Below are 25,647 nucleotides of genomic sequence, written 5' to 3' on the forward strand. Positions count from 1 at the left end.
AGTATGAGGACTATTATTTTATTTTGTTTCAATTAATAATGTACTTTTATTCCAACCCACAAATTTTACTTTTTTTCTCTTTTAATTAGCTTTCCCACCAGGGAGGGTTCTGGGGGAATGGGAGAGCGGCTGTGTGGTGCTTAATTGCCAGCTTGGGTTAAACCACAATATTCAAACTCTATCCTAGGGAAGACTGTCTTTAAAAGGAATTTCTATTCATTTGCCAAGATACAGACAACTCACCAACTCCTCTAGCTTATCAAAGAAATATACATTCCAGCCATCAACCAAAATTTCAGGCTTTTTTGGTTCTTTGTAGATCTGAAAGAGTAGTATTAAAACTCATTAGAAGAGCCTTTCACATTCAGCACTGACATTCTTCTGATCAATACTATGTCCAGTTACTAATTTCTTTACAATATACTGTACCTCTTGAAGAACAGGGATGACTGGTGGATTTCTCTGTTGAAGGAAATAAAGCACCATAAGAGTATATGCGTAAGATGACAGGCTACCTCGAGATGCATCTCCAATGTCACATATCTAGAAAAAGAATTGGGATTTGTATCTTTCATGGTGATCATCCCTGCTGAAGGAACTACTGTTTCTAGAATGCCTGAAACATACTTACCTTTGTAAAGACTTTCATTGTGTAACACAGGTATTTTACTCTAGGATCAATAGCTGCGTATGATGACAGAAGTCTGGTATTATGCAAGGCCTACAAAAATAAGGAAGTCATGTAGAAAATAAAGAAGCTCTGAAGTTATGAAGAAAATAAGTTGAAAACATGGAAAAGAAAAACTCTAAGGTGCATCATCAACTAATACATATGTGAAGCCCTGTGTAGGAATATATATTGAGAAAGGAAGCACTCAACAATGAGGTTATCACCCATTCTCTTAAAAGCCTACCAACTTCCTTGATCTGTATGGAAGTGGTACAAAGTAGCATTCACAGAATAAGACTTCAAAACAAGAAGCATTAATCTCCTATTACAGTTTCAAAATATTTGGTAGAAGGTAACTACTTGAACCCAGAGATTTCAGTCCAGATGTGTGAGAGCTACCAACGGACACATATGAAAGCATAACTTCAAGGAGAACACTTTCACACTTAGTGGTTGTCCTCCTCAAGACTCCCTCTGAGCTCATAAAAAACGGTCAGAAAGCCTACAAATTGTCTCTACGACTTACCTTTCTTTTGCTGTTTCAAGGAACAGGGTTTTGAAAATTAGAGACATTGAAATAAACTAAATCTGTTTTTAAAAAGTTTGGCCAAGAACATATGGATTGGTTTTGTTTGTGGTTTGGTTTGGTTTTTTTTTTTTTTACTTTCTAATATGTTACCGTTGAGGCAAGCTGGATTCAAAATCACTCTTTCAGTTCTCAAGGCTAACCAAGAGCCATGATGCCAAGAAGAGTCTAAAAAATCTTAAGTTAGTTTATTTTGACTCTCATTTGAGAAAGACTTAAAATATTTAAACCACTGTTTCTTACTATTACTGAAAAATTAATTGATTTTCTCAAGAAGGACAACTCTGAAATGACAACTGTGCAGATGACTCACTCATAGTCAAACAAACAAAACCAAAAAGGTTTCTTTGAAACATCAAACTGCAACAGGTAATTGGAAACAGCTGCTTTTTGAAACTCAATCAAACAATCACTTCAGTCTCAAGAAACAGATTCTCAGTTTTTTGTTACACAACATAAAATAAAAAAGGAGGTAACCTTACCAGAGTATTATATAAACTGATGTCTACTTCAAGACCACTTCTGACATGGAAAAATTTGACAATTGGGACTTTAGCAGTTGTTATAGGCAAGACATTTCTTAAACCTAGGATGAAATGTGTTATTACTGAATGGCTACAATGCAGTCCTACACAGTATCACTTAACTTCCAACTGTAGCCAAAAGGCTACAAAATAAAATCTTAGTTGACACCAAATTTGTATTTCAGTTACATTTAAACACTGATTTCAGAAATTTATCAAATATCATCAATCTGATAAACATAGTTTATATAAATTTATGTTTAGCCCCCTCAAAAAATAAATAGCAGTCTAAATAATAGTGTCTAATTTGTTTATAGAGAAATAAGCTTAAGACATAAATGATAGATTTCAACTCATTGGAGATACACCAAAAAAAGCACTATAAAATTCATGATTTCTTGTAGAAAAAAAACAAGATTCACACTGCAGACTTGTATCAGAATATCTTTTACTATCAACTTCACAGACAAGTACATAATTATTAAACTGAAGCCTCAAGTTTTAAATCATTATTTTTATGCATGTAAGTTATAAACATACTATCTGTCCAGATCAGATGTGGTCCAATACATAATAACCTTGAATACCTATATATACAAACAAAAGTAAATCCAAATGTTCACAATATTCAACCTCACTCTTACTAACAAACTCTTTTATGTTATTTGTATCTTAATGATTTTCACCCACAGTGCCCCAGAACCCTGTCACTACAGCAAATGAAGTATCAAAACCATAATAACTTATTTTAATTTTCCAGAAAATTACCTGACTGTTTCTTGAGAACTTTTGCTAAATCTTCAATGATTCTGATGCAATCGAGTCCCTAAGACATTAAGAAAAAAAGCTGAAAGCTCTATCTGCTGCAAGTATTTCAGGCAACCTTTTATTATGAGCCCTTAAGCTTAAAGCTGTATAATCAAATGTTTCATGTTATACAGAATTATGCGAATACAAGAAATCATTTCAAAATGGCATATGTAAAATCAACAGCTGATAATGTAATAATGGAAACTTTTCAAAAGCTGATATTCAGCATGAAAGGAGACTGATATGCTCTTCTGTTGTTTCCCATTCCAGTAGTTCAGGCAATCAAGAATGTTACTTATCTGCACAAATAAAGCTAGAAATGCAGAATTTTGGGAGAAAACTAGCTACTTCATTCTTACACTCATCCTTAGGGCAACAGTAAACACCCCCAAAATAATCTGCCTCAGTGGTACCTTAGTATTTCCTTCTAATATTAAAACCTTTTATAAAATAATGAATTTGTTTGCTAAATACACAATATAAGAAAATTCTGCATTTATTTAACCACAAGCCAAAATCAGAACCTACCTCAGCAGTTTCCAGACCATCTATTGTCATACAGATATCAAGATCACTTTGTTTGAAGCCAAAGCCATTTTTTGAGGAGCCAAACAAATCCAGCTTGGTTCCTGTAAGGCATGGGTTGTATCACAGCCATATATCAACAAGAATTATCAAATTATATCTAACACAGAATCTCAAATTGTACATAGCTGCAAACCACTGCGTGTATTCTAATACAGGCGAGAAAACATTGTATTTCTGTAGTACATGAAAACTTTCTGATTAACTTTGCTTATAAGAAAAGAATCTCTACTATTATTGATTCAAATAAGCAGTCTGACAAATCCAGAAATAAGTTAGGTTTTCTAGTAATTAAATCATCAGCATGTAGGTTCAAGCTGACATCTGACTGAAAAATGTTTTGTACAGAGATTCTCAGGGAATGGAATATACCTGGCTCCAGTCAAAAAAAAAAAACAATTTTGAATTTTAATGGACCATGAACTGAAGTCCAGGTGTTACAGGTAAGAACTCCAGAAAAAAACAAAGGAAAGGAAAAACAAATCAAATGCCTCGGTTCTGTGAATAGGCCAGATCTTGTGGCTATATCTTAAAATATTCCAAGGCCAGTAAGTTTCAGTAGGAAGTACTAAAATAACCTTGTTATTTGTAAGAGCAGTCACAAAAATAAGTCTGATTAATAGTTAAAATAACAAATGTAAAACTATTCCACTTCTGCTTTGATTGTTTCTTCCTTAACTTGCTGTTGTTCCTTCCTAGTAATGTGTGCTATATATGAATAAATGAAAAAAATTCAAATTTAAAAAAGCCTGAAAAGACTTAGAACAAAAATTAATGTAATGAAGCATTCCAATGCTAAGCAACAATATGGGTTAAATATTCAAAACTAAAGTGTTTGTTGTACTGAAATTATGTTTTCTTGGAAAACACTCAAGTATGAACATTTAAAAATATAAATACAAAGATAAAATGGCCTAATTACCTGGGAAATGTTGTCTAATGAACATTTCCAAGCTTTGTCTTATATACTCCCGAGCATGATCTTCTACTATATTTGGAGCAAAATCACCTTTAAAAAAAGAAGAACAAAAAAAGACAACAATTTAGGCAACTACTTTTCACGAAGCGCAAAGATTCAAGTGAAAATAGAGAGGGGTTTACAGTGGGGCAGGGGAAGGGAAAGAGAAAGAGAAAATTCACATGTGAAGGAAAGAAAGCAAGGATGAAGTAGAAGAGAAATACCTGCTCAAAGAAAAACATTAATTAGACAAATAATGCATTTTGTCTGGTCAGAAATGGCGAGAGAGAAAGGAGGAAAGTTGGGTCACTCTGAAAAGAACAAAAGTGGAGAAATGTTACAAAACTATATTTTTTCACAATTTTTTCTAGAATACTGAAGTCTTTTTTTTATGAAAACTATAAGTTAAGGAACAGTCAACATAATTCAAATCAGACAAATACAAAAGCATCAGTTAAAAACTCCACCCAAAATTAGATTCTCAGAAAATGTATTTTCCTGTATGAATAATCTACCAACCAGTTGGAAGAAAAATCTAAACACTTTCTCGTTCTCTAGGTAAAAACTACTCAGCAGCTCTTTAGGAGCCATTACCATTAAGCCAAATTGTAGAATTGTATCAGAGTTGGAGGCAATGTAGGAAATACACTGTCACCTTATAACACTACTAGTCTGTGGGCATTACGTTTTTTTTTATTCTTTTTCTATGGCACAATATTCAAAGGAAAAAACTTACGGTAACACTGGACACAAACTTGATTTAGAATAACTGAAAACTTGGGTGGCAGTGGTGGCAGTGGGTCAAGCTCAATTTTCTTGAAGTCTTCTGGACAATCATTCTTTAAATGACCTTCCCGTTTGCACAAGCTACATACTACTGTAGGAGACTGCATGAACAAGAAGCAAAATTAGTTTTAAAAACTATGGTACTTTAATAAATTGGAGCAACACTTTCATATAACTTCTAACAGAACACAAGCAATATGTTTATGCTCTGATACAGCTTGCTTACCTTGCCCTTTGTAAATGCTTGTTTACTGAATTCATAAAAAAGTTCAGATTCTAAGCACTGCTCTACTGCTGTGGTCTCTTCAGAATGGCTTCCCTTCTCAGTATGATATTCTTGACTCAAATTGTTCCTCAGATGTCCACCTACACTTTCTTTGAATTGTTTTTTTTCATATTTACTGGGGATGGAAAAATCATCTTCTTCCTCTGACACTGCATCATCATCTCCAGATCCAGTATATGTGTTATCTAGTTCAGCTCCAGCTCTAATGGTAGCACTGCATTCTCTCTGGTTTAGAAGAGTTTGTGCTTCCTCTTCTTCCTCTGCATCATCTGAGTTAATCATTTGGGATATCTGACCCTGTGCTGAACATAGGAATTTTTGTGGGGATTCATCCAACTCATCAGTACCTTCAGTGCTACTATACTCATCAATGTCAATCTTATCATCTGTTATACCACTGCACTCCAAGCCAAATTCATCACTCTCTGTAAGCACAGTGTGTTGAAAACCTTGTAAGTCTGAAATCCTACATGTCTCTACTTCATGCTCATTCAACATAACAGGGAGTTCTCCACTGTCACTGTCTTCATCAATTCTCTGCTCAGCAGCCAAAATAGCATGCCATTGTCTTTTTTGTTGTTCATGTTCTTCCTCCTCCTCCTCTTCTTCATCTTCATTTTCACTCTCTGTCTCTTCACAACTAGGCTTAAAATCCTCATTATCTCCAGAAATAACTTCCTCAATTATGCAGTCTGAGTCTTCACGGGTAATTCCCAGATGACTTATATCATCAGCCAATTCTTCTTCTGTGAAACTTTCTGAGCCATCACACAGTTTTGAAGGACCAATTTTATGTTCCCTGGGAATAGGTGTATCTTCTGTTAGGCTATCTTCTATTATGACTGTGTTTGTTCTACCAACCAAGTTTTGCAAGTCAGAATCTTCATGCTTTATAGCATCTTTTCCATAGTCCAGCATTTGAGATTTCTCTTCATCTGCATTTGAAGAGGGTATTTTGCTCCATTTTGTACTTTTTTTGTGAGGCAAGGCAAAATACTTGTAAGTTGCTCTCAGACAGTGAAGAACATAAGCATACACTAGTTGGCTGTTCAAAGTTCTTGCCACATTCCTTTTGACTGAATATGGGTCTAGTAAAAAGAAGAAGTGAGCCACCAGTGAAAGAGTTAATTTCTTAAAAGAAGAATACACTTACATCCTTACACAGTCTGAATTGCTAGTAACTCTTAAACATTGTGTAGAGACACAAGATCTACAAATAGTGCTGAAAACAATCTTTTAGTTCACTTAATTATTTCTGATACTGTTTAAAATAATACTCAATAAAAATATCAAATAGATGCTTAAAAAAAATATTCTAACCAGTCCAATATTAAAAATTTCTAAGTTGTAACACTCAACATTAACAGCCAAGTCAGCACCTTATAAACATTAAAGTTACAGTTCTTTGAAGTTTGTTGAGAGATATTTACATACCTTCCACAGCAATGCGCTTTTTAGGCCAGTCCTTTAATTCACGAGACACTGGTTCCTTGAGTCGAATGCTAATAACCAAATCAGCCATATTGAACTCCAAAGCATAGAAACGAAGCAGTTCAAGCCACAGCTGACCAACAGGTGCTGAACACTGCTGACCTACATCAAACACTAAGGGAACCTGTCAATTACAGAAGAAAACTTTAAATAATATTTAGTACACAGGTGTTTAACTGTTTCACTGCTATGCTTCCTTTATGTCATCTGCAATCTACTGTGAGAGAATTTATCATTGGTTCTTGACTCCTGCAATTGAAATAAAAACTGCAATTAAAAAATTGGAAGACACAGTATAAAGCTTCAAAATGGAAGAGTGCAGCAATGGTAAAGAGTAGCATCAGTGATTAATAAACATCTTTAATGTTTATGCCATAATTCATAGATTTCAAAGAAAGAAGCATATCTCATGTCACAGGACAGAATGGATTATACAGCCTATTTTTCAGCCAAGTCTAGGCTGAATTTTTAACTCTCACAACATGAAATCACATCATGATACTGTTTCTTACAAAGTTATTATAAGAGGAATAATTTGTAAAAACAGTTCAAAGCAAAGACAAAATATTTTTCATATGCTTAATCTAATTCCAAGATAAAACTGCTCCAACTGTGTAAACTAGATTCTCCCAAATAGATTAAAATTCAAGGTCTTATTAAAGAGTTTGAAATTATATCTATTTTCCTGCCAGCTCCTTAGCACCAAGAGCTCAGCACAACAGACCTTGAAGCAAGCAGATGCTCAATCTCTTAATTCAGCTCATGGTTTTGAAACATAAGCACAAAACTGAAATAGAGGGTTGTTCTTTTCTGAGAACAGCAATGTCTGCTAGACTACCACAGAAACAAATTTAAAAGTTCAGACCTTGCCCCTTCTAGGGGAAGTTTCTTGTGGCAAATCAGATTCATCAGTGGGGTTATGCTCCCAAACCACAGCATCATTCTTGACTTCTCTCAGATGAAAATTAGTTAATTTGTTTAATGAGAATCCTCCAATCTAGAGGAAACAAAAAAAGAAACACAGAGCTAAACATCATGTGAACTTTAAATTTTAGTCCCCACACTGCAGTAGACCAAAGTTTAAAAACAGCTGCTCCACATCTAGAATATGCCCCAACCTCTTCCTCTCTTGTCCTAATACTTCTCTACAAAAAAACTCCCAAGAGCTCAGTGTTCTTGGAAGGGTGTCCTGGTGTCCACAACTCAGGAAATACAGACAGTGAGGCGGACTGAAAACTGGATGAATGGCAGATCCCAGAGGGTTGTAATCAGTGGCATGGGGTCTAAACAGGGGCTTGTCATTAGGGGCATCCTACAAAGGTCAACACTGGGCTCAGTGTTATTTAATTTGTTCAGCAGTGACTGAAACAAAAAGACAGAAGCATCCTCAGCAGGTCATGACCACACAAAGCTGGGAGCAGCAGCCAATACCCCAGAGTGCAGCCTTGACAGGATGGAGAAATGGGCAAAGAAGAACTGTCTGAAATCCAACCAAAGCAAAAGCAGGGTCCTGCACCTTGGGAGGAATAACCCCAGGCACCAGCACAGGCTGGGAGCTGAATTACTGGAAAGCAGCTCTGTGGAGAAGGACCTGAAGGTCCAGGTAGACAGCAAGCTGTCCATGAGCCAGCAGTGTGTCCTGGTGGCCAGGAAGGGCAATGGTGCCCTGGGGTGCATTGGGAAAAGCAGTGCCAGAAGAGTGAGGGGGGGTGATCCTGCCCCTCTACCCAGCCCTGGTGAGGCACATCTGGAGTGCTGTGTCCAGTTCTGGGCTCCTCAGGACAGGAGCTCCTGGAGTGGGTCCAGCAAAGGGCTACAAAGATAATTAAACGAATGGAGCCCCTCACTTAGGAAAGGCTGAGGAAACTGGGCTCGTTCAGCCTTGAGAAGAGGTAACTGAGAGAGAACCTCATCAATGTCTGAGGGAAGGAAGGGTGTCAAGAGGATGGATCCAGGTGGTGCTGAGCAGGAGGACAAGAGGCAAGGGCAGAAACTGATGCAAGATGTTCCACCTGAGTATGAGGAAGAACTTGTGTCCATGTACTGTGTGGGTGACCAAACACTGGAACTGATTGCCCAGAAAATTCTGTGTCATGTAACCATTTCTTTGCACATTAGACAAGCATAAATATGTATCTTATAATTATATGGCCATATACAACAGTTCATCCAGTTCAGAAAGTGCACGTGCTTTTGAATGAGTCAGGAACGTAGTAGATATAATTGCCAACTGAAAGGTTCTTGTAATTAGTTACAGGAAATGGAACATGTGTGCTGAACATAACAAGAGACTGTAAGTATAAAAATGGGTGCAATGAATATAATTGAATTGGAATTCAATTATTAGAATTTAATTATTGGAGTTGTATTACGGATGTCAATCCAGAATCCAGAATTGGATTCATTATTGGCATCCATAGTACAACTCCTGACATCAAGATGCATTTTGATTTCTAAACCAAAGAAATACATGCTGTAAACTCCTAATGTGATCCCTTCTGATGATATCAGTGCACCAGTGTGTTCCCCAACCATGGTCTAATTTTTGGAGAATTAGATGGCAAATTCCAAGATATTGTTTTGGGATGTAGCTATGTGGATTGGGTTCTCAACAGTCTGGAGAAAAGGCTGAAAAAGATGAGGAAGTAAATTGTTGTAAAATGCGTTATTCAATGCCCACCTCCCCTTATTCACAGAAGGGGCAACAGAGCACTTAATCCAGTGACTAGGATTGTGAAATGCAAACTTACAGTCAGGCATAATAAAGTTAAGTGTAGTCATTGAAAGATGATGAATTCATACATGAATTCACATTCTTAAAACCTGCAGAAATGGCTTGCTTATGGCTTGCTCAGAGGAGCACAGAACTGACAGATAATATACCACCATAGGCAACTGATCCTCTCATTTACACTATTCAGTGTATTAATACACATACCCATGATCCCAAATAGACTGGCAGAAAGGGCTCTTTCCTCTGTTGTAGAAAGAAAATAACCATTAAAGCGAACACATAAGGTGACAAGCCTCCCTCTTCAGGACGATCAACACAGCATAACTGTAAAAAAAATTGTACAGACATTAAAGCTTCAAGTGATACTATGAAAAATATTGTTTTAATTACTGTTCAGAAGTCACATTGAATACTACAGAAACTCAGATATCTTTGAGCTCTTACCAATGGATTTTTTTTTCAAGGACTGCATATTTACTGCAGTTATGGTACACCATGCTACCATAACATTTTCGGTCTAAGAGCCATAGGACACAGATTGGCAAAACAGACAACACAGACCACATTAGCAAAAAATGACAGCTCCTTCTGCATAAATACAGTAGTACTTCAATTTTTGATATTTTAATTGCAGACACATAAATTTCAAAAGTTATGTTAATTCCCAAGGTTGTTTTCATCTACAATAGAGACAAACACTTTTTCATTTTTTTCATGATGGATTAAGTTTATGAGAAACTAGCAATTCCATCTCATATACATTCCTCTGACTAGTTTGGTAACAGAGCAGGATACTTACAGTCTGCATTCCACTGAATGAAACTTAAAATTCCATTTTTGAAATTTAGTGGAACATTATCACACAAAAATGTACATTTTATAAATTATACTATTATTGATTTATAAAAACTTATGTCCTTATTTTAACTGTTTTCCAAGGGCTGTTTCAACAACCATTTTCTAAACCATAACTAGAGGCACAATATCAAAGTTAATTCAATATTTATTCACAGATAAGGGAGTACAAATGACTCTCACCTTTGCCCAGTACCTGAAGGCAATCACTAAAGGTATGATAGTAGGTTCCAACTTTCCAAGTGTAGCCAAATGGTTTGTTGTCAGACAAGCATTCTCATTCCCTGCACTCACTTTACAAATAAGGCCACTAAAATCCAAAAAGAAATGAAAGATCTTTAAGGTTTTGTAACACCCATAGGACAGAAAACACCTCACAGAACAGTGTAGCAGAAGGCTGTAGGGAAAGACTTGACAGCCTCTCAAAGACAGCATCTCTGCATGAAAAGCAGCATGCAATACTAATTAGATTTATAATTAGGTTGAGAATATATTATTATAATTTTCTGTACAAGTGTTTTAAGATACAATTCAAATTTAAGTATTTTTCTAATATTAATTTACGGAATTGAAAAAGTTACAGTATTCATTTCCTCCATGAAACAAAAATGTCTTCCCACACCACACCCACCATCAAACAGTTTCTATGCTGTTTTCACACAACATAAAATATTTTTAAACACTGAAAAATCAAGGTAGTACCAAATAACTGGTAATATTTTTATTAGTAGCTGTTTATAGAATGTTTCATGAATCTTAATTGACATTCATCAAATGGGCAAAATAAAATATTTTTCACTTTTCTCAAAATACAAGCAAAGCTAAGCAAACTGTTCCTATTCTTACAGGAATCTATAATTGAATATGGTATCTACTCTACCTATAAGAAAGGAAAGTTTCTGCTTAAGCAATAATCCCAAATGGAAGGGTAAGGGTACATGCTGGAAGCCATAATGGTTGAAGGGGTTGGGAAATACACAGCTGAGGACAGAACAACCCTTACCCTCTTATTCTAGGCTAGGAATGACTTGCCCATGAGTGTTAGTTTGTGTTTCAAGATCCATGGAACTGTAATAATTTAGTACAGAAACGTCATTTATCAGGTGGTAATATAATTTACATTGCTATATACTATTAGAACACACAAAGTGACAACCGAGACCTTTGCTTTTCTCTGCACACCACCACTGGTACTCTAGCATGGAAATCTGCATCAACTTCCGTAAAAGATTCTAAATGGGAAAAAGAAAAAGAAGAAGCCACATTAAGCATGATGTGATAAAAAATATGTTGAACTGGATGCAACTAGAGGAGTACAGGCAGAATTTCAGCTTCTAATATAATGACTAATATTGAGAAAAATAAAGTACATGGGATAAGAAGAATATGGTCTATACGTGAAAGACTGTCAGGAAAATACTTTTCAAAATTCATATATATACAGTAGGTAAAATTAAAGAGGTATATTTTGGTTAAGAGCTGGCTTCAGTAATTGAGGCATGTAGAGAGACCTACAACAACTATGGAACAATATTAGTGTGAAAAAGGAAAAAAAACTCAGTGTTACATCACTTCTATATGGAAAGTAACATTTTCCCCTGGTTATCTGACAATCTTTTACATAAATATAGATGGGCTTTCCTACATGATATCCTTTTGCTATGCTTTTTCTCTTTTTTTCCTTATTCTTTATATCATTCATCTGTCAGCCCCCCTAGTCCCTTCTCTTAGTGATGCTGATTTGATCCAAACTAGACTTATTTTTTGATAAACTAGGGTTTCACTGGGCCAGGAGGGGAGGAAACTGTCAAACAATTTTAGATACTTTACTCAAAAATTCTGAAGTGACAATATTTTTGTGGTATTACTTAGCCAACTGGACACCTAATTTCACTGAAAATTATCTTGCTTTTGCAACTGAGGTATGTCAAACACTTAATACCCTATTCTTGTATCTTCTCACTCAGAGAGAAGACTCTACACAACATGTTAATGCAAATATTAGTTGCTTTTGTGATACAATGGTGATCCTAATTTCTTATGAGATCTGGGTCTTCTTCCTCTAATCAAATTTTAAAATAACCCCATTGTCAAAGACCTTAATGGTCCAGATAATAAAATGCACATACAATGATGGTGGGGATGCCACTGCGAAAATCTGGATCAGTAAAGAGACATATTTTGAATCATGTGGGCCTAAAGCAAGGCAAGAAAACAGTGAAGCTACTTTTTGCAATCTGCATTTAAAAAGAATACAGTTTTCTTCCCCCCTGCCCAATATTTTATTTTTTTTCCTTGTCTGCATATGCTTGAATTGGTTTGAGTTAGTGCAGTTTCTTAAAGGATCTTAAACTTTACTTCCTTGTATTAATGCACAAAGCTATCTGAAAAAAAAACATGTGCCTGGTATGTCATCAAGGCCATCATGTGCACTGACAGACACGTGCAGGTAATTACAGGAAAAGAGACCACAATGTGAAAGTACATTACTGGGTTTCTGTTACGTATGTTAAAGAACTTTGGCTGCTTACTGTACTAGGCATGGCTAATAGAGCAGGTGGGCACCAGAGTCTACCTCGTATGTAATGACATCTTCACTCATAATGTAGAAGAAAGCCTCCCTAGAAATGTCTCACATCATCAAAAATAAGATGACTTCAGCCCTTGTAATACTGAATGTCAAACCAAAAGTAGTTTTCATAATGTATTCTTTTCTGCAGTATTATTCAGTCTCATATCTTTCTAAAAAACGAATAGCATGTGATATACCTGTTCAGCAGAGGTGAAATTCAACAATACTAAACAGGAATAGCCTAATGAAATTGAGAAAGCAGCAATTTTTTCTTACCACTGTTCTGAAGACTTTCTTGCACAAGTAAGAGAACATCTGGTTGAGTCATCTGTCAATAAAAGGAATAAAGCTGGTTTTGTATCAACCACCTGTCAAGAAAGTGATTTTCTACAGCTCAAATTTAAAACCACCTCTACATGTGCTTCACTATTATTAAGTTGTATCAAAAGGAACAGGAGCTCTGTTTGCTTTGAAGGAAGTTGTTCCTGAAGTTATTTTTACCTCTATCAGAGATTTGGTTATGGTAAGAAAACCCCTACCAACAGAATTATTGTTTCAGTGTGCTTAAATATGACTGAATTCTGACACAGTGGACTTACATCATGTTAAAGACTGGAATTATGGCTTTTTAGAATTCTATGCACTTTATGAACTTGGGTAATTCTTGGTTTCCTAAAGGAAATGTTAAATTCTAACAATGTGACTGCCAAATCAACTACAGAAGGAGTAAGTTTTAAGTATGGAATCATGTCCTTAATTCCTTTTCAATGTTCAAGCACAAAGACACATAAAAAAATTAACATGACAAATAAAAACATTAAATTACTCTACATACAAATAATCATGAGGTTTCATGGCTCAGATATGACCTAGCAGTCAAAATGTGCATATGTGAATATATCAATACAAAACCAGGATCAGTACTGAAACAAGATCACAGAAGTGTTATTTTTTCCAGCTGTTAGAGAATATCTGTCTCAGAGGACTGCTAGAGTACAGATGTTTTAGGTGTTTTCAGAAGAAGTTTCAACAAAACACAAAGATGTATTACACTGCCTGATGACTACTGCTCTATGAAGAATGTTATTTTAAGACCAGACTGCCTCTATCTTACCCAAGGGGCTTTTATAAAAAGTGTTACTACCACACTATAAAAATATATTTACAATATAGTCTACATGAAGATGCAAAACACCAAAAAACCACATTCAAAACCACTAACACATACTTAATAAAATGGCCTTACTTACATTGGCAGGAAACTGGGTATCTATGTTTAAGTCTGAAGTTTTGAAGCCAAATCTGCTATAGGAGGAGCCATACAATCTTAATGAACACTCTGCAACAAAAAGAATTATACTTCATTTACACTATGCCTAACTCTAAGTCTGTAGCTACTTACAGCACTGCTAACAGATCTTAAACCTACACCTGGTTTTGGTAAGCACAGGAAAAGAAAAAAGGTCTTCAGCAGCCCTGAACTGTTACTAAATCCTGCCTCCAGTGCTGTTGTTAGTAAAGGCTTATCATGAAGGTCAAATCCTTCCCACATCCTTTTTGTCTTCACTTTTTACTACAGGCCTGTTTGGGCCATGAAGACCATTGTAATTTAATTCTGGAACAGATTTCTATTGCTACATCAAGTTGTTCAACTGACTAGTAACTAAACATGCTGTTTTAGAATTTACAGAGCCAAGGTTTTTAATTCACTTTTCATTTCATAAGCTGTTGGGGATTTTTTTTTGGTTGATTTCCTTCCTGTTCAGTTTTTGTTGTTATCTTGCTTTTAATAAGTTGGCATATTGCAAATAATACCTGGCAATTTTTGACGCAGCAAGTTTTCCATCATTGTTTTAATGTTAAGCCTTTCTTTTAGATCTTCATTACTTAAGCCAAACTCCTGCACAACATTTTCAATAGCAACACCGATAGCTTGTATCTGGGAAGGTGTCGGAGGAGGAAGAGCAGTCAGCAGTTCTTCTTCTTGCTTTTCCTTTCAAGATAAGACCAATGTTTTAATGAGTTTCATGAGTTGTTTTACATACTAAAATGATTGCCAGCAACTCATCCCATGTAATACTACCACCACGAATTTTCCAGGTAATGTAGATAATTGGAAGCAATAAAGAATCTGATACTCCAGGAGGCTTCAGTAACGTTCAGAGATATATATACATGTACTTGGCACATTTAAAAAAAACCCACCAATTCTTTCATCACCTACGAAGTGTGAAAAGGTGGGAGCTAAAGATGAAGAAACAGAAAATCTGCATAACACATATTTTTGTCCACTTCAAGCAGAAAAAGCAGAAGATGTTTAAAAAAAAAAGGTAAAATTGATGTTATGCTGAAAGTTATTTTGAAGCTTATGCTCAAAACAAACCTATTTCCTTTACATATAAACAAATCTGTAATATTCCACAGGCGCTTCATTTTTGCAGCATTTGTGAACTGAAATATTAATTCTGACATATAGGTTATAACTTCTAATTCTTCCACACCAACTGTATTTGCTTATTCCTACTGCTCATTGCAAAGTCCAGGTCCCAAGCTTATTGTTTTCATTAGTATCACTATACAACAGATTTCAAAAAGATTGAAACAAGGTAAAAACAATGTGGAATGGTTTTAAAAGTACTGCAGTTTCACAATTTTTAATGACGCAAGGAAGGTTTCATTAAACTACAGTTTATACTTTTTTCTTGTGCTAAACTCACCTTCAAGCTTTTCTTGTGTCTTTTTTCTTTAATATGCTTATGAGCAAAAGCCACTGACTCAATCAGAACATCACACAACTTGCAGGTATATTTTGCTGATGGGTAGCTTCGAGGTTGCTAAAATAAAGACAGTAAAAAAAACACCCTTAAAATATACATAAAAGTATTATTTTCACTTCATTAAGTACTCTTGCTAAGTTCAATGGATTAACTCTGAAATGTATACTCACTCACTTTAGCTTTCTTCACTTCTTATTTGCCATCAGAAAGTTTGCGCATCAAATATAATGTCAGAAGAATGATATCATGTCAATGACACCCAACATCTTATCTTTTACAGGAGAAAATACTCAATGCCCATGGAAGAATATATTAATCAAGAAACAACGACTCCAGCAATTTAATTAAGATCTGATGTCATTTCAAGAACTAAAGGAGCAGCCATTTTTTTGAGCTTGAACTGTTATCAATGTTATAGCAAAAAAACCCAAAAGAAAAACCCTCCTCTTTCTACCATTCATTAACAGCAATATCGTTACTTAAATTCTGTAGCTAAACTTTCTAGCTACAACCACAGATATTGCTCAAAGTGTACCATCTAGAATACACAAAAGTACCAAAAAATAGGAGAGGTCTATCTGTGCAAGAGAGCAGCACCTTCTTCAGTCTATAAATGTAGTCTCGTTTCAAGCGTTCTTCAGCTTGCTGCAGTCCCAGAAGTTCTTTTGCTGACAGCACAGATTCATCTATGACTTGATCTTCCACTTCATCATGATCGCACTCATCTTTTCTAGTTCTTCTCAGTCTTCTTGGTTTTCTAAGCTTCTTCATTTCTTATAAAGAATTATGAGAGCAAACATGTCAAATAACTGCAAACTGCCACACAGCATTTAATTTTTTTTTTCTTAATTCCTAACTTGAGAGTCAAATAAAGCACAATTCACCTACCTCGTTTGGTTTCACAATTTGTCCTGTACAAGTTAGATAATGATAAGTGTATATTAGTATCACAATCTATAGGACCTTTGTCCCAAACGACAAATAAATCGATTTATTTGTTCCACTGAAGAAACTTCCCTTATTTAGACACATCTGCTAAAACTGGCAAAAAAAAAGGATAGGACTAAATGCAACAGATACACCTGTATGTCATTACACGGAAAATATAGAATATGTCCAAAGATTTTGGGATGCCTGGCTAGGCTTTGGTAGACAAATAAACTAGACTACAAGTATGACAGAATTAAAAAGTGTAGTCCAATCTGAATGATTTGTAAGACCTAGCAGCACTCTAGTATGGCACTGTTGTGGTTTAGCTCATGTATGACAATTTATTAACAAAGAATTATTACCACTGATAATGTAATTTGCCTTTCAGCTAAACCAGTATATGGATCAGTACTACCTTCACAATATTAAATGAACAAGTGGAAAAAAGTAAGCACCACTGCTGGCTACAGAGACTAAAGAATGGACTTGCTAAGTATGCGCACATTGCTTTAATAAAGATGTAAAACTGTCATCATTATCATAATAATAAGGCTTAAAAGCCTGTTGTGTTTACAACAAAAGGTCTGGAACAAATTAACCTAAATACCACTTCTACTTTTAAGCAAATTTTTGAAGTAGAAGCTGCTATTGGCCCAAAGCCAACACCTGTAAAAATCATCTCGGGAATAAATATACACATCAGATTTTCACACCTTGCCTTTCAACTGTACAGCTATACAGGACATCCCAATGCCTGGGATTTCTAAAGTTCCCTTCTTCCCAAACTTTTATCATAGCATAAGGGTTTAATTTGTAGTAATTAAAAAAAGCAAAAAAAAAAAAAACCCCAGATAAATTCCTCTTCCAAATACCTTAAAAAAATTTCTTTCTCATGACCACAATTTTTGTCTCTGATTGGCAAAAGGGTAGCAACAGAGTTGTGTATTTGTGACCAGTTATTTGATTCAGTTCACTATGCAGCATGCATGTATTAGTGGTGTAAACAGTATCAGGGCAAAGATGGTAATATAATTTCTTTCTTTCAGCAGCAGCACAAGTTTAAGCAGCAATAAAGAGAATTTAGGCCTAATAGGGTGTAGAAGCAATCTCCAGGGAGCAGAAATAGAAGTCTGAACTTCTGAACCTTACCCACATCCTACATTTCTGCATCAACATTTCTGCTCAAATTCCTAAGATGTGCCACATCTGTTTCACTGCAATTTGTAACTAATCAGTGTGAATAGAACCTGGAGGTATATCAATGTTTTCACAGAAAAGCCTGTGACAACTACCAACTTATCAATTATTTCACTAGCCAACAAATTACTTTAAAAAATTTACAAACTAAATAAATACTTCTAATATTTGGTAGGTACAACAGTGACAATCTAATTACAGGCTAATGATTAAATAAAGTACTAAAGATCAGTGTCTCAGAGATTTGGTAAACTTCCTTATGAGCTACAATAAAAAAAGACATGAAGGCAATGAAAAGGACAACTGCACAAAATATTTCAAGTAAATGCTAGAAGAAACATTTTTAGTAATTTTGCTACTTGACACAGAACTTCTGAAGGGACCTCAAGAGGTGAGCTATGCTATGCCTGTGCTTCACAGCAGGATGAAATGAACTCTGTCAAATCTGAGCAATGCTCAGCTAATCTGTTCTTAAAGGCCTTCAAGTATCTTTTCCATGAGCTGTCCAGACAACCTCTCCAGAACCTCCCTAGCTTTACCTTTAGAAACTTGACCTTTATTCCTTATCTGAATCTTTCTTGCTCAATTTTAGGCCCATTGTTTTGTGTCCCATCTACTGGAAAGAAACAATATAGTTTACTACATCAGCTTTTTACAGCTTCCTACACAGACGATTGCTACTATGCCTCCCTACCCTCTTCATTTTGCAGAAATATTGGGCATTCTTTACAGTTTGAATAGCTTCTGTTTCCTACATATCTTGATAACCTTCTTGCTTTTCTTTGCACAGCTTCCATTTTATTCATACAAGTGGGGTGCCAAAACTAGATGGAGGACTACTCAGAAAAAGGGGTACTTAAGACTGTGAGCCTTTTTTCATGCCTCACAACCCCATGATAATGACTACTCATTATTATCTTCTGATTCATATCATTTCAGATCCTTCTCCAAAAAAAAATATTACTTTATGGTAACTTTTCCTCCCTTATTTGCACAGCTAATATTCCTCCTTAAACAATGGCATTTACATATCCTTTGTATTTCATCCTATATGTAGGTCATTTCTCCAACTGTGCAAAGTTATTTTAATTGACCTTCCTGCTTTCCTGCATTCCATTCCTACCAGCTCCACAGCATATTTAATTTTCAGAGCACACAATTAATAGGTCTACTGTCTTCATTCATCATTGCAGTAGTATAACAAACATTGAATGGAATAGAATCCTCACTCACTAGATGTTCATTCACTACTTTCTTTAACAGACAAAATCTTTAGTAGTTTCTGAGTATAGTTACCTAATTAGCTCTGCAAGTCTCTTACATTAATTTAATCCAGATAATTTTCCACTAGTTTACTTACAGAACTGTCACATAAGAGTATCCAAAGTAGTACAGTACTAGTACAAGCAATACCTACCAACTGCCTTTCCCATGTCCACAGGGGACTGATGTCTATTTTAAATAAATAAATTAGGGCTTAACATACCTCTAGTAAAAAATGCATACTTACTACTTCTTATCTTTGTTACCTTTCAAATGCTTACAGTATATTATTTGTTCCAAAACTGACCCCCCAAGATTTAAACTGCACACCAATTATTTTAATTCCTCTTTTAAGAGACACATGCCCATTCCTGTAATCAGTAGCTCACTTCTCTTAAGTTTTCAAGTATAATTGCCAGTGGTTCCAAAAATCTATTTCAGTGAGTTCCTGAAGTTTCACAGAAAAAAGTCCATTACATCCAGTAAAAGAAGAAACTAAAGAAAACTTTAACTGAAGAAAAAATTTGTGAAAACATCCTGCTCTCTCCTCATGAGAGAAGTGAGGTTGAGCTGTGTGAAACTTACTTCTAACAATGAGACACTGGGCACATCTGTTTGCAGTTTCTTTTTAGTGACAGCTAGTATCACAGGAAAGGACATTTAATTGCTGGACTTCCTAGTGTCAACCAACCAGAGCTCTTCTTTCCAGCACAGGGTCTGATCACTATTGTCTTTGGCTCCCACTCTTAAATAAAATAAGACAGTTTTCTTGTCAACTGGCATTCCATGCTAGCAGCATCACACACAAGTTATATTCTCTATATTCTTTTAAACTTCCTTTTCCTGCTTTACTTGCTTTCAATGAAAATACTATTGTTTCAATCACTTCACCCTCCCTTAGGCTGTCGTTCCTGACATTTCAATGCTTTGGGTTTGTACTCTGAGTATTAGTACTAACTGCTCACAGGGAAGTTAAATATAATTGAAGAACTAGACTCATGTTATTGCTGTACTGAGTTCTCACAATACTGACACAGCATTGCTTTCAATCTTCAACACATTGTTAAAGACCTCATCGGTGGCTCCAAAAATCTGACCCTGTTATCAGCTTACTTGAAAGATCTCTCACCAGCCTTGACAGATCCACCAGATTGTATGGGAAAAACAACAAACAGGGACATTACACAGATGCTTCAATCTACTTACTCCTATCACTCACAGGCTAAACTATAAAGACAACACAATCTATAAAACAAGTTCTATATTATTTGCTGTAATAATTTGTCTGAAGTGCTAGAAGTACAGATCAGTCAATAGTTTGCAATACATGACAGAAGAAAACTACTTTTTCGCTTTAATAGTGAATCTTGAAAGTTTACTTTTCAGTAACACATGTAGTAAGCTACGTTACTGGATAGCTATGCAAAACAAAGAAACATGTGATTACCAGAATTTCCTTTCTGCATGTCTGGCACGTCTTTGCTCATTAAATCTTCCTGCAGTTGTCGTCTTACATTTCTGTGTCCAGAACCTTCAACCTCGTGAAAAGAGTCCTTTCTTGTCCTGCCATGCCCAGGAATCCAGGCAGCAGAACGGTACTCTCTCCAGGTGTCAGAAGTACCATGGTGATCATCAGATACCCACTTCTTCATGTGGTCTCTTTGGATATCATTTAACTTTGACCCTTGACAGTAAGCTGTGTTTTTAAGCGAATTTGGGCTACTCAAAAGACTTCGTGGCCCTCGCCTGGGACTGCTTCCATAACGACCTGGAGTTCCCTTTTTCTTTTGCAGGCTGCTATCTATTTTATTGCTACAGCCACTTCCATATTCATCCATAACTTGGTAGTCTATCTGTAAGAGACTTTCTTTTAATTCTTCTGGATGCAAAATTTCTTGTTCCTTATTTTGTTTGGCAAAGCAAGGTTTTGCAGCATCTTCCATGGTTATTGCTGTTCAATTCATTGATTCCGACCTAGAAATCAAAAAGTTAAAAGCTGTATTTTAAAATCAATCAATGAATGAACACTGTGTATTAACTGCTATGGAAATCTCAACAATCTAAGCCCTGGATTAAACCAAGGCAAGAAAAGGCACTCCAAAACTCAGCTAGGTCTCTTCTCTCAGTATGTCTTAACACCTTTGGGTGGCTTGTAAAATGCAGAGACGGCCTATGACTTTTCCAGGACCTAGGGTCTTTATGACAGATAGAAAATTTTAAGAGTCTACATCAGCCCCAGCTTAACACAGGAAAGCTTTGGACGAACGGCTGAAGGAGGCAAAAAAGGAGGGAAGGATGTCCCAAAGGCCATCCTACGTATCAGAATATTCCTCTTTGCCTACAGTAGACACTGTTCACCTTGTTAAGAATGAAAATCGTGATCATCGGAGGACAGAGAGATGCAAAGTTAAGTTGCAATCTAACTATGAGGCAAGTACGATACAGTGACTTAGAAACAATGTGCTCTCCTGCACATTTTAGGCAGACCATCACTCAGTATTAAGCACTCCTATTTCACATTATTTTAGCATTGTCTAAAACATCTAGACCACCGAACTGCTTGCACATCCATCCCCCTTTCTTTGGTTACCTCCATTTTCTTAATGCAAAACACTCCTCCAGAGCTCTAACTCCAATGCTGTCAAATAAACCATGTGGACTGTGAAAAGGGAACTACAGGAAGAGACTATGTAAAACATGTTAAGCGGCAGTGGTCTTCTCAACACTAAGTATTTTATGATTTAAATATAGACAAATACAACCAAAAAAACCAGATTTTCTCTTTCTCAAAACACACGTATATTTTCAAGGATGCAGATAAAACTGTAAAGAGCATTTGCAAGAACCTAAATATCACAAAATGTCCTTCTGTTGCCATTAATATGGGAGTAGGGTACCTGATTTTTCACATTTTAATTTTTTTAAAGTTCTACAGGCCACAAAGGCACTCTTAAGAATCTCCGTGTCTGCATTTTACAGATCTGAGGCTTTTAGTGTTTATGACCCTCTTAAAATGAAGGTAGTTTTTTGGTCCCACACAAGCAACAAAACGAACAGGATTCCTGTCCTAAAGTGTCCGATTTTCGGCTGTTTGGATGGTCTGGAAAGGCCCGGGGTGGCCTTGGGGCAGCCCGCGTATCGAAGGACGAGAAGAGACTTCAATTCTTTTCTCGGTCTTGGTGTTTATTAATTGTTTATCTAAAAGATTTTCTCTCGGCCCGACAGAGGTCTGCTCAGCAGCCAGCCATGAGCACACTCCCCCGCCCTCCGGGCGGTCACCTATCTTTATACTCAAAGTTACGTACACAATATTTATAATTTTTCCCCAATCCCTTTTACCCTTATTAACCAGTGCACTTTTAGTAATGACCAATCCCAAAGTGCCAGCATCACCACAGAAGATGGAGGAGAAGAAGAAGAAGAAGGACAGGACATGCCCCAATTCCTCCCTCTTACTTCTCTAAACACCCCTGTACAGAAATCCTAAACCCTGTGTTTCACTCTCTAATTAACTTATCCCTTCACCATTCACTCCAGTGAAATCCTCCTATCCTCATACAGGTGTCGTCTCCTGTGTAGGATCAAAGTCCAGCCACCAGACACTTCTGGCAACATTCCAGGACTCCCGAGCCCCCCAATGGTGGTCTCGGTGACTCGGCACCTCAGTCCTGAGGTGCTGAGATCCCACACTACAGAACAGTATTTTATCCAGTTATGTCCATCTCTGGAAATGCAGCTGTTCCAGCTAAAAGCGGAAAGAAAAGTTTCAAATGCACGAAGTGCACTTGCTTCCCATTTCAGGCAAGAAACGTTGTCAAACCTGAATTTCAAACCTGAGTGACCTAAACCCAGCCTGTTTTAGAGTCATCCCCAGCAGCAACGCCCACACCCTGCCGCCAGGCTGGATGGCGACAGGTCCCTGCACGGGAAGGAAATGGAGAAGTCAAAGTTTACGTTCGCCTCCAGCTCCCTGACCACGACTGGAGGTGCGAGCCTGGCGTGGGCAGGGGGCTGCCCTGGGGGCCAGCGGCGTCGCAGACGGGCAGGATACGGCTGCCAACGGGGCTTGCATCACCGGGCAGCGCCGCCCAGGCTGCCGGCAGGACCCGGGCGCAGGGGCTGGGATACCGGCGCAGGGAACCCACTACGGCAGACGGGCCAGGGCTCCCTTGCCGCCACGCTGCAGCTCCCGGCTCGCTCCTCCTCCGCCTCCCACAGGTTAACGAGGGTCCCCAGCCCCCTCCTGTCGAGCCCCGACGCCGGTGGAGGTTCTGCGTCGCAGCATAACCCAAACCTGCCGCCTCGGCCGGACACAGCCGGCGAGCAGAGGGGCCGCGGCAGGGCCAGGCACGAGGGGACCCAGAGATGTAGGGAGGGAGAGAGGGAGGAAAAGGGGCGAGCGAGGGGCACAGGCCGCCGGTGGACACCGCCCGCCGCCGGGAAAGGCCTCGGCCCGCCGCCAGCCGCCAAGAGAAGGGCACTCACCGCCCGCTACCGCCGAGCCGCCCGCCGCCCAGAGCTCGCCATTGTGGCGCGACGGAAGCGGCACTGCTCCCCCGGCGCGCCCGATTCGCGCGAGGCTTCCGGCAGGGCGGGCCCGCCCTCCGCGCCCGGCGGGGCGGGGCGGGGCCGCGCGCGGCTGTGGAGCCGGCCTGGCGGGCCTGGAGGGCGTGCCTGGCCCAGCGCCGACAGGCCTGGTGTTCCAGGTGTTCCGTCAGGCCTTTCCTTAAACCTCTGTCAAGGTGACTCCACCAGCTCCCTGCGCAGGCCGTTGTCGCTGTAATCACCCTTTCTGTGAAGAAATTACTCCTGGTGTACAACTTGAGCCTCCCTTACCTCAGCTCGAGGCTCTGCCCTCTTGTCCTGGCACTTGATGTTGTGAAAAGAGGCCGACCCCACCTGGCTGCACCCTCCCTTCAGGCAGCTGTAGACTGCAAAGAGGTCTCCCCTGAGCCTGCTCCAGGCTAAACACCCGCAGCTCTCTCAGCCTGGAGTGGTGCAGGACCCCAGACCCTGCTGCCTCAGGCCTGCACAGCTGCATGGCCCTTCTCTGGACAGGCTCCAGCACCGCAATGTCCTTGCAGTGAGGAGCTCAAATATGAGCACAAGATTTGAGGAGCCGCCTCACCAGTGTGGAGTACAGGGAGACAATCAATGCCCTGGTCCTGCTGGCCACACCATTGCTGATAGAGGCTAGGAAGCCATTGATCTTCTTGGTCATTGAAGAGGTGAATAATGTACAATGCAGTTATCTCCCAGAAAACAAGTTTAATTTACTGCCTAATTTACTGGCTTGTTGAGAAGGGTCTTTTTCTACCATGCTTTTGCATTCATATTTCTGGAAAGGGCCTGGCATGGAAGGATAGCATATCTTACCAAAACAATTGCTGTAAGCAGGTGTGGCTAGGATACCAAACATGAAAATGTTTCTGAACCCTGTCTTGCCTCCTTCTTCCATAAAATTGTTGAGTGGCTGCAGACTCAGCCTATTTCATAGCTCAGCATATGTCAGGCTCAGCTTAATGTCATAGTGGCTATGGTGGGTCAAACAGTCTTTGGTCTGATGAAAGCTTCTGCCTAATACAGCCATGCAAGACTGTCTAAAGTTTCTGTGATTTTTATGAAGCTAAAATTCCTATGATTTTTATAAAAGTCAGTGATTAAAGTTTAAATTTCAATTAGATGGATTATTGTATACTCAAATACTAGCATTTTCTATGGTCAGACAAAAATAAGAAGTAATGGGCTGAAAGTGTCATGTGTCCTAAACACATATGCTGCTTTTTTGGAAAGCCTAAATTTTGATCCACTGAGATTTTTTTTCCTAAAAAGGTATCATGAAGATGCAATTAGTCAGTTTTTGTTTAAAAAAGTAAACTTAGCATGTGGAATACAAATATACTGAAACAAGAAAGATAACTAGCAGCTCTTTCTGAATTAATCAGTAATTAAATAAGAGAGAGAAATAAACGAATAGTAAAAGAGTACAACTCACTAAATAAAGTAAGACCAGCCAGATGCATATAAATTACAAGACTGAGCTTAAAGAACAAACACAGAATTGGGCATCACAATTTTATTTTTTTTAAGAAATGTAGTCTCTGGAATTTTCTGAGTACTGGTCTTGAATCTGCTGCAGACATTTTGTTCTACAGTTTGAGAAAGCAAATATTTTATATATCCTTTAAATAGGTTTTGTTTCATTTTGCTGTTATAGAAAAGATACTGTTTTCCTTTATGAAAGCTTGTTCACCAAGGAATAAAGGATTGCATTTTAATGTGACTTTGTGAGACAAACTGGGCCAGTTTGGGATTACACTTTTGCCATACTTGTGCTAATGTGGATGGGATTGCCCAGGCACAGAGTTGGTAGGAAGCAGAGGTAGACTCCTGTTTTGACTGTGACTCAGACAGCTCTTGGAGCCTCACCCCATACTTGCCTTGTCACCTCAGTTTTGGTGTTGGAACACTCTCCATGTTGAAAAGCTACTAAGCTGCTAGAAGGAATGTTGGAAGTGTTGCTCTTTGTCTTCATCAGTGATAGACTGATGACGACAATGTTGTTTTTTGTCTTCATCGGTGATAGACTGTGTCACGTGCAGATAAATCAGAAAACCTGTCTG

The 25,647-nt window shown here is 37.9% G+C and overlaps 1 protein-coding gene across 2 annotated transcripts in view; it reads right to left on the reverse strand.

Annotated features, from left to right (window-relative positions):
- TUT7 (terminal uridylyl transferase 7) overlaps positions 1–23,660 on the reverse strand; it is a 33,127-nt gene extending 9,467 nt beyond the window's left edge. The window contains exons 1-21 of one of the 2 annotated variants that reach the window (XM_014269043.3): positions 23,510–23,660; positions 20,472–20,998; positions 16,232–16,407; positions 15,575–15,691; positions 14,673–14,850; positions 14,108–14,196; positions 13,134–13,185; positions 11,448–11,517; positions 10,469–10,595; positions 9,635–9,754; positions 7,562–7,693; positions 6,640–6,820; positions 5,146–6,293; positions 4,870–5,020; positions 4,098–4,184; positions 3,119–3,219; positions 2,549–2,606; positions 1,739–1,842; positions 632–721; positions 430–543; positions 244–321 (exon numbers count right to left, since the gene is read on the reverse strand). In XM_014269043.3, coding sequence (XP_014124518.1) covers positions 244–321; positions 430–543; positions 632–721; positions 1,739–1,842; positions 2,549–2,606; positions 3,119–3,219; positions 4,098–4,184; positions 4,870–5,020; positions 5,146–6,293; positions 6,640–6,820; positions 7,562–7,693; positions 9,635–9,754; positions 10,469–10,595; positions 11,448–11,517; positions 13,134–13,185; positions 14,108–14,196; positions 14,673–14,850; positions 15,575–15,691; positions 16,232–16,407; positions 20,472–20,967 — 3,669 coding nt within the window. In that variant the 5' untranslated portion in view covers positions 20,968–20,998; positions 23,510–23,660. The remainder of the gene's footprint in view (positions 1–243; positions 322–429; positions 544–631; positions 722–1,738; positions 1,843–2,548; positions 2,607–3,118; positions 3,220–4,097; positions 4,185–4,869; positions 5,021–5,145; positions 6,294–6,639; positions 6,821–7,561; positions 7,694–9,634; positions 9,755–10,468; positions 10,596–11,447; positions 11,518–13,133; positions 13,186–14,107; positions 14,197–14,672; positions 14,851–15,574; positions 15,692–16,231; positions 16,408–20,471; positions 20,999–23,509) is intronic. The other variant, XM_005489810.3, reaches the window with a different exon arrangement.
- Positions 23,661–25,647: the final 1,987 nt, after the last annotated feature.

This window comes from Zonotrichia albicollis, chromosome Z (assembly GCF_047830755.1).
Source record: "Zonotrichia albicollis isolate bZonAlb1 chromosome Z, bZonAlb1.hap1, whole genome shotgun sequence".
NCBI classification, from domain to species: domain Eukaryota; kingdom Metazoa; phylum Chordata; class Aves; order Passeriformes; family Passerellidae; genus Zonotrichia; species Zonotrichia albicollis.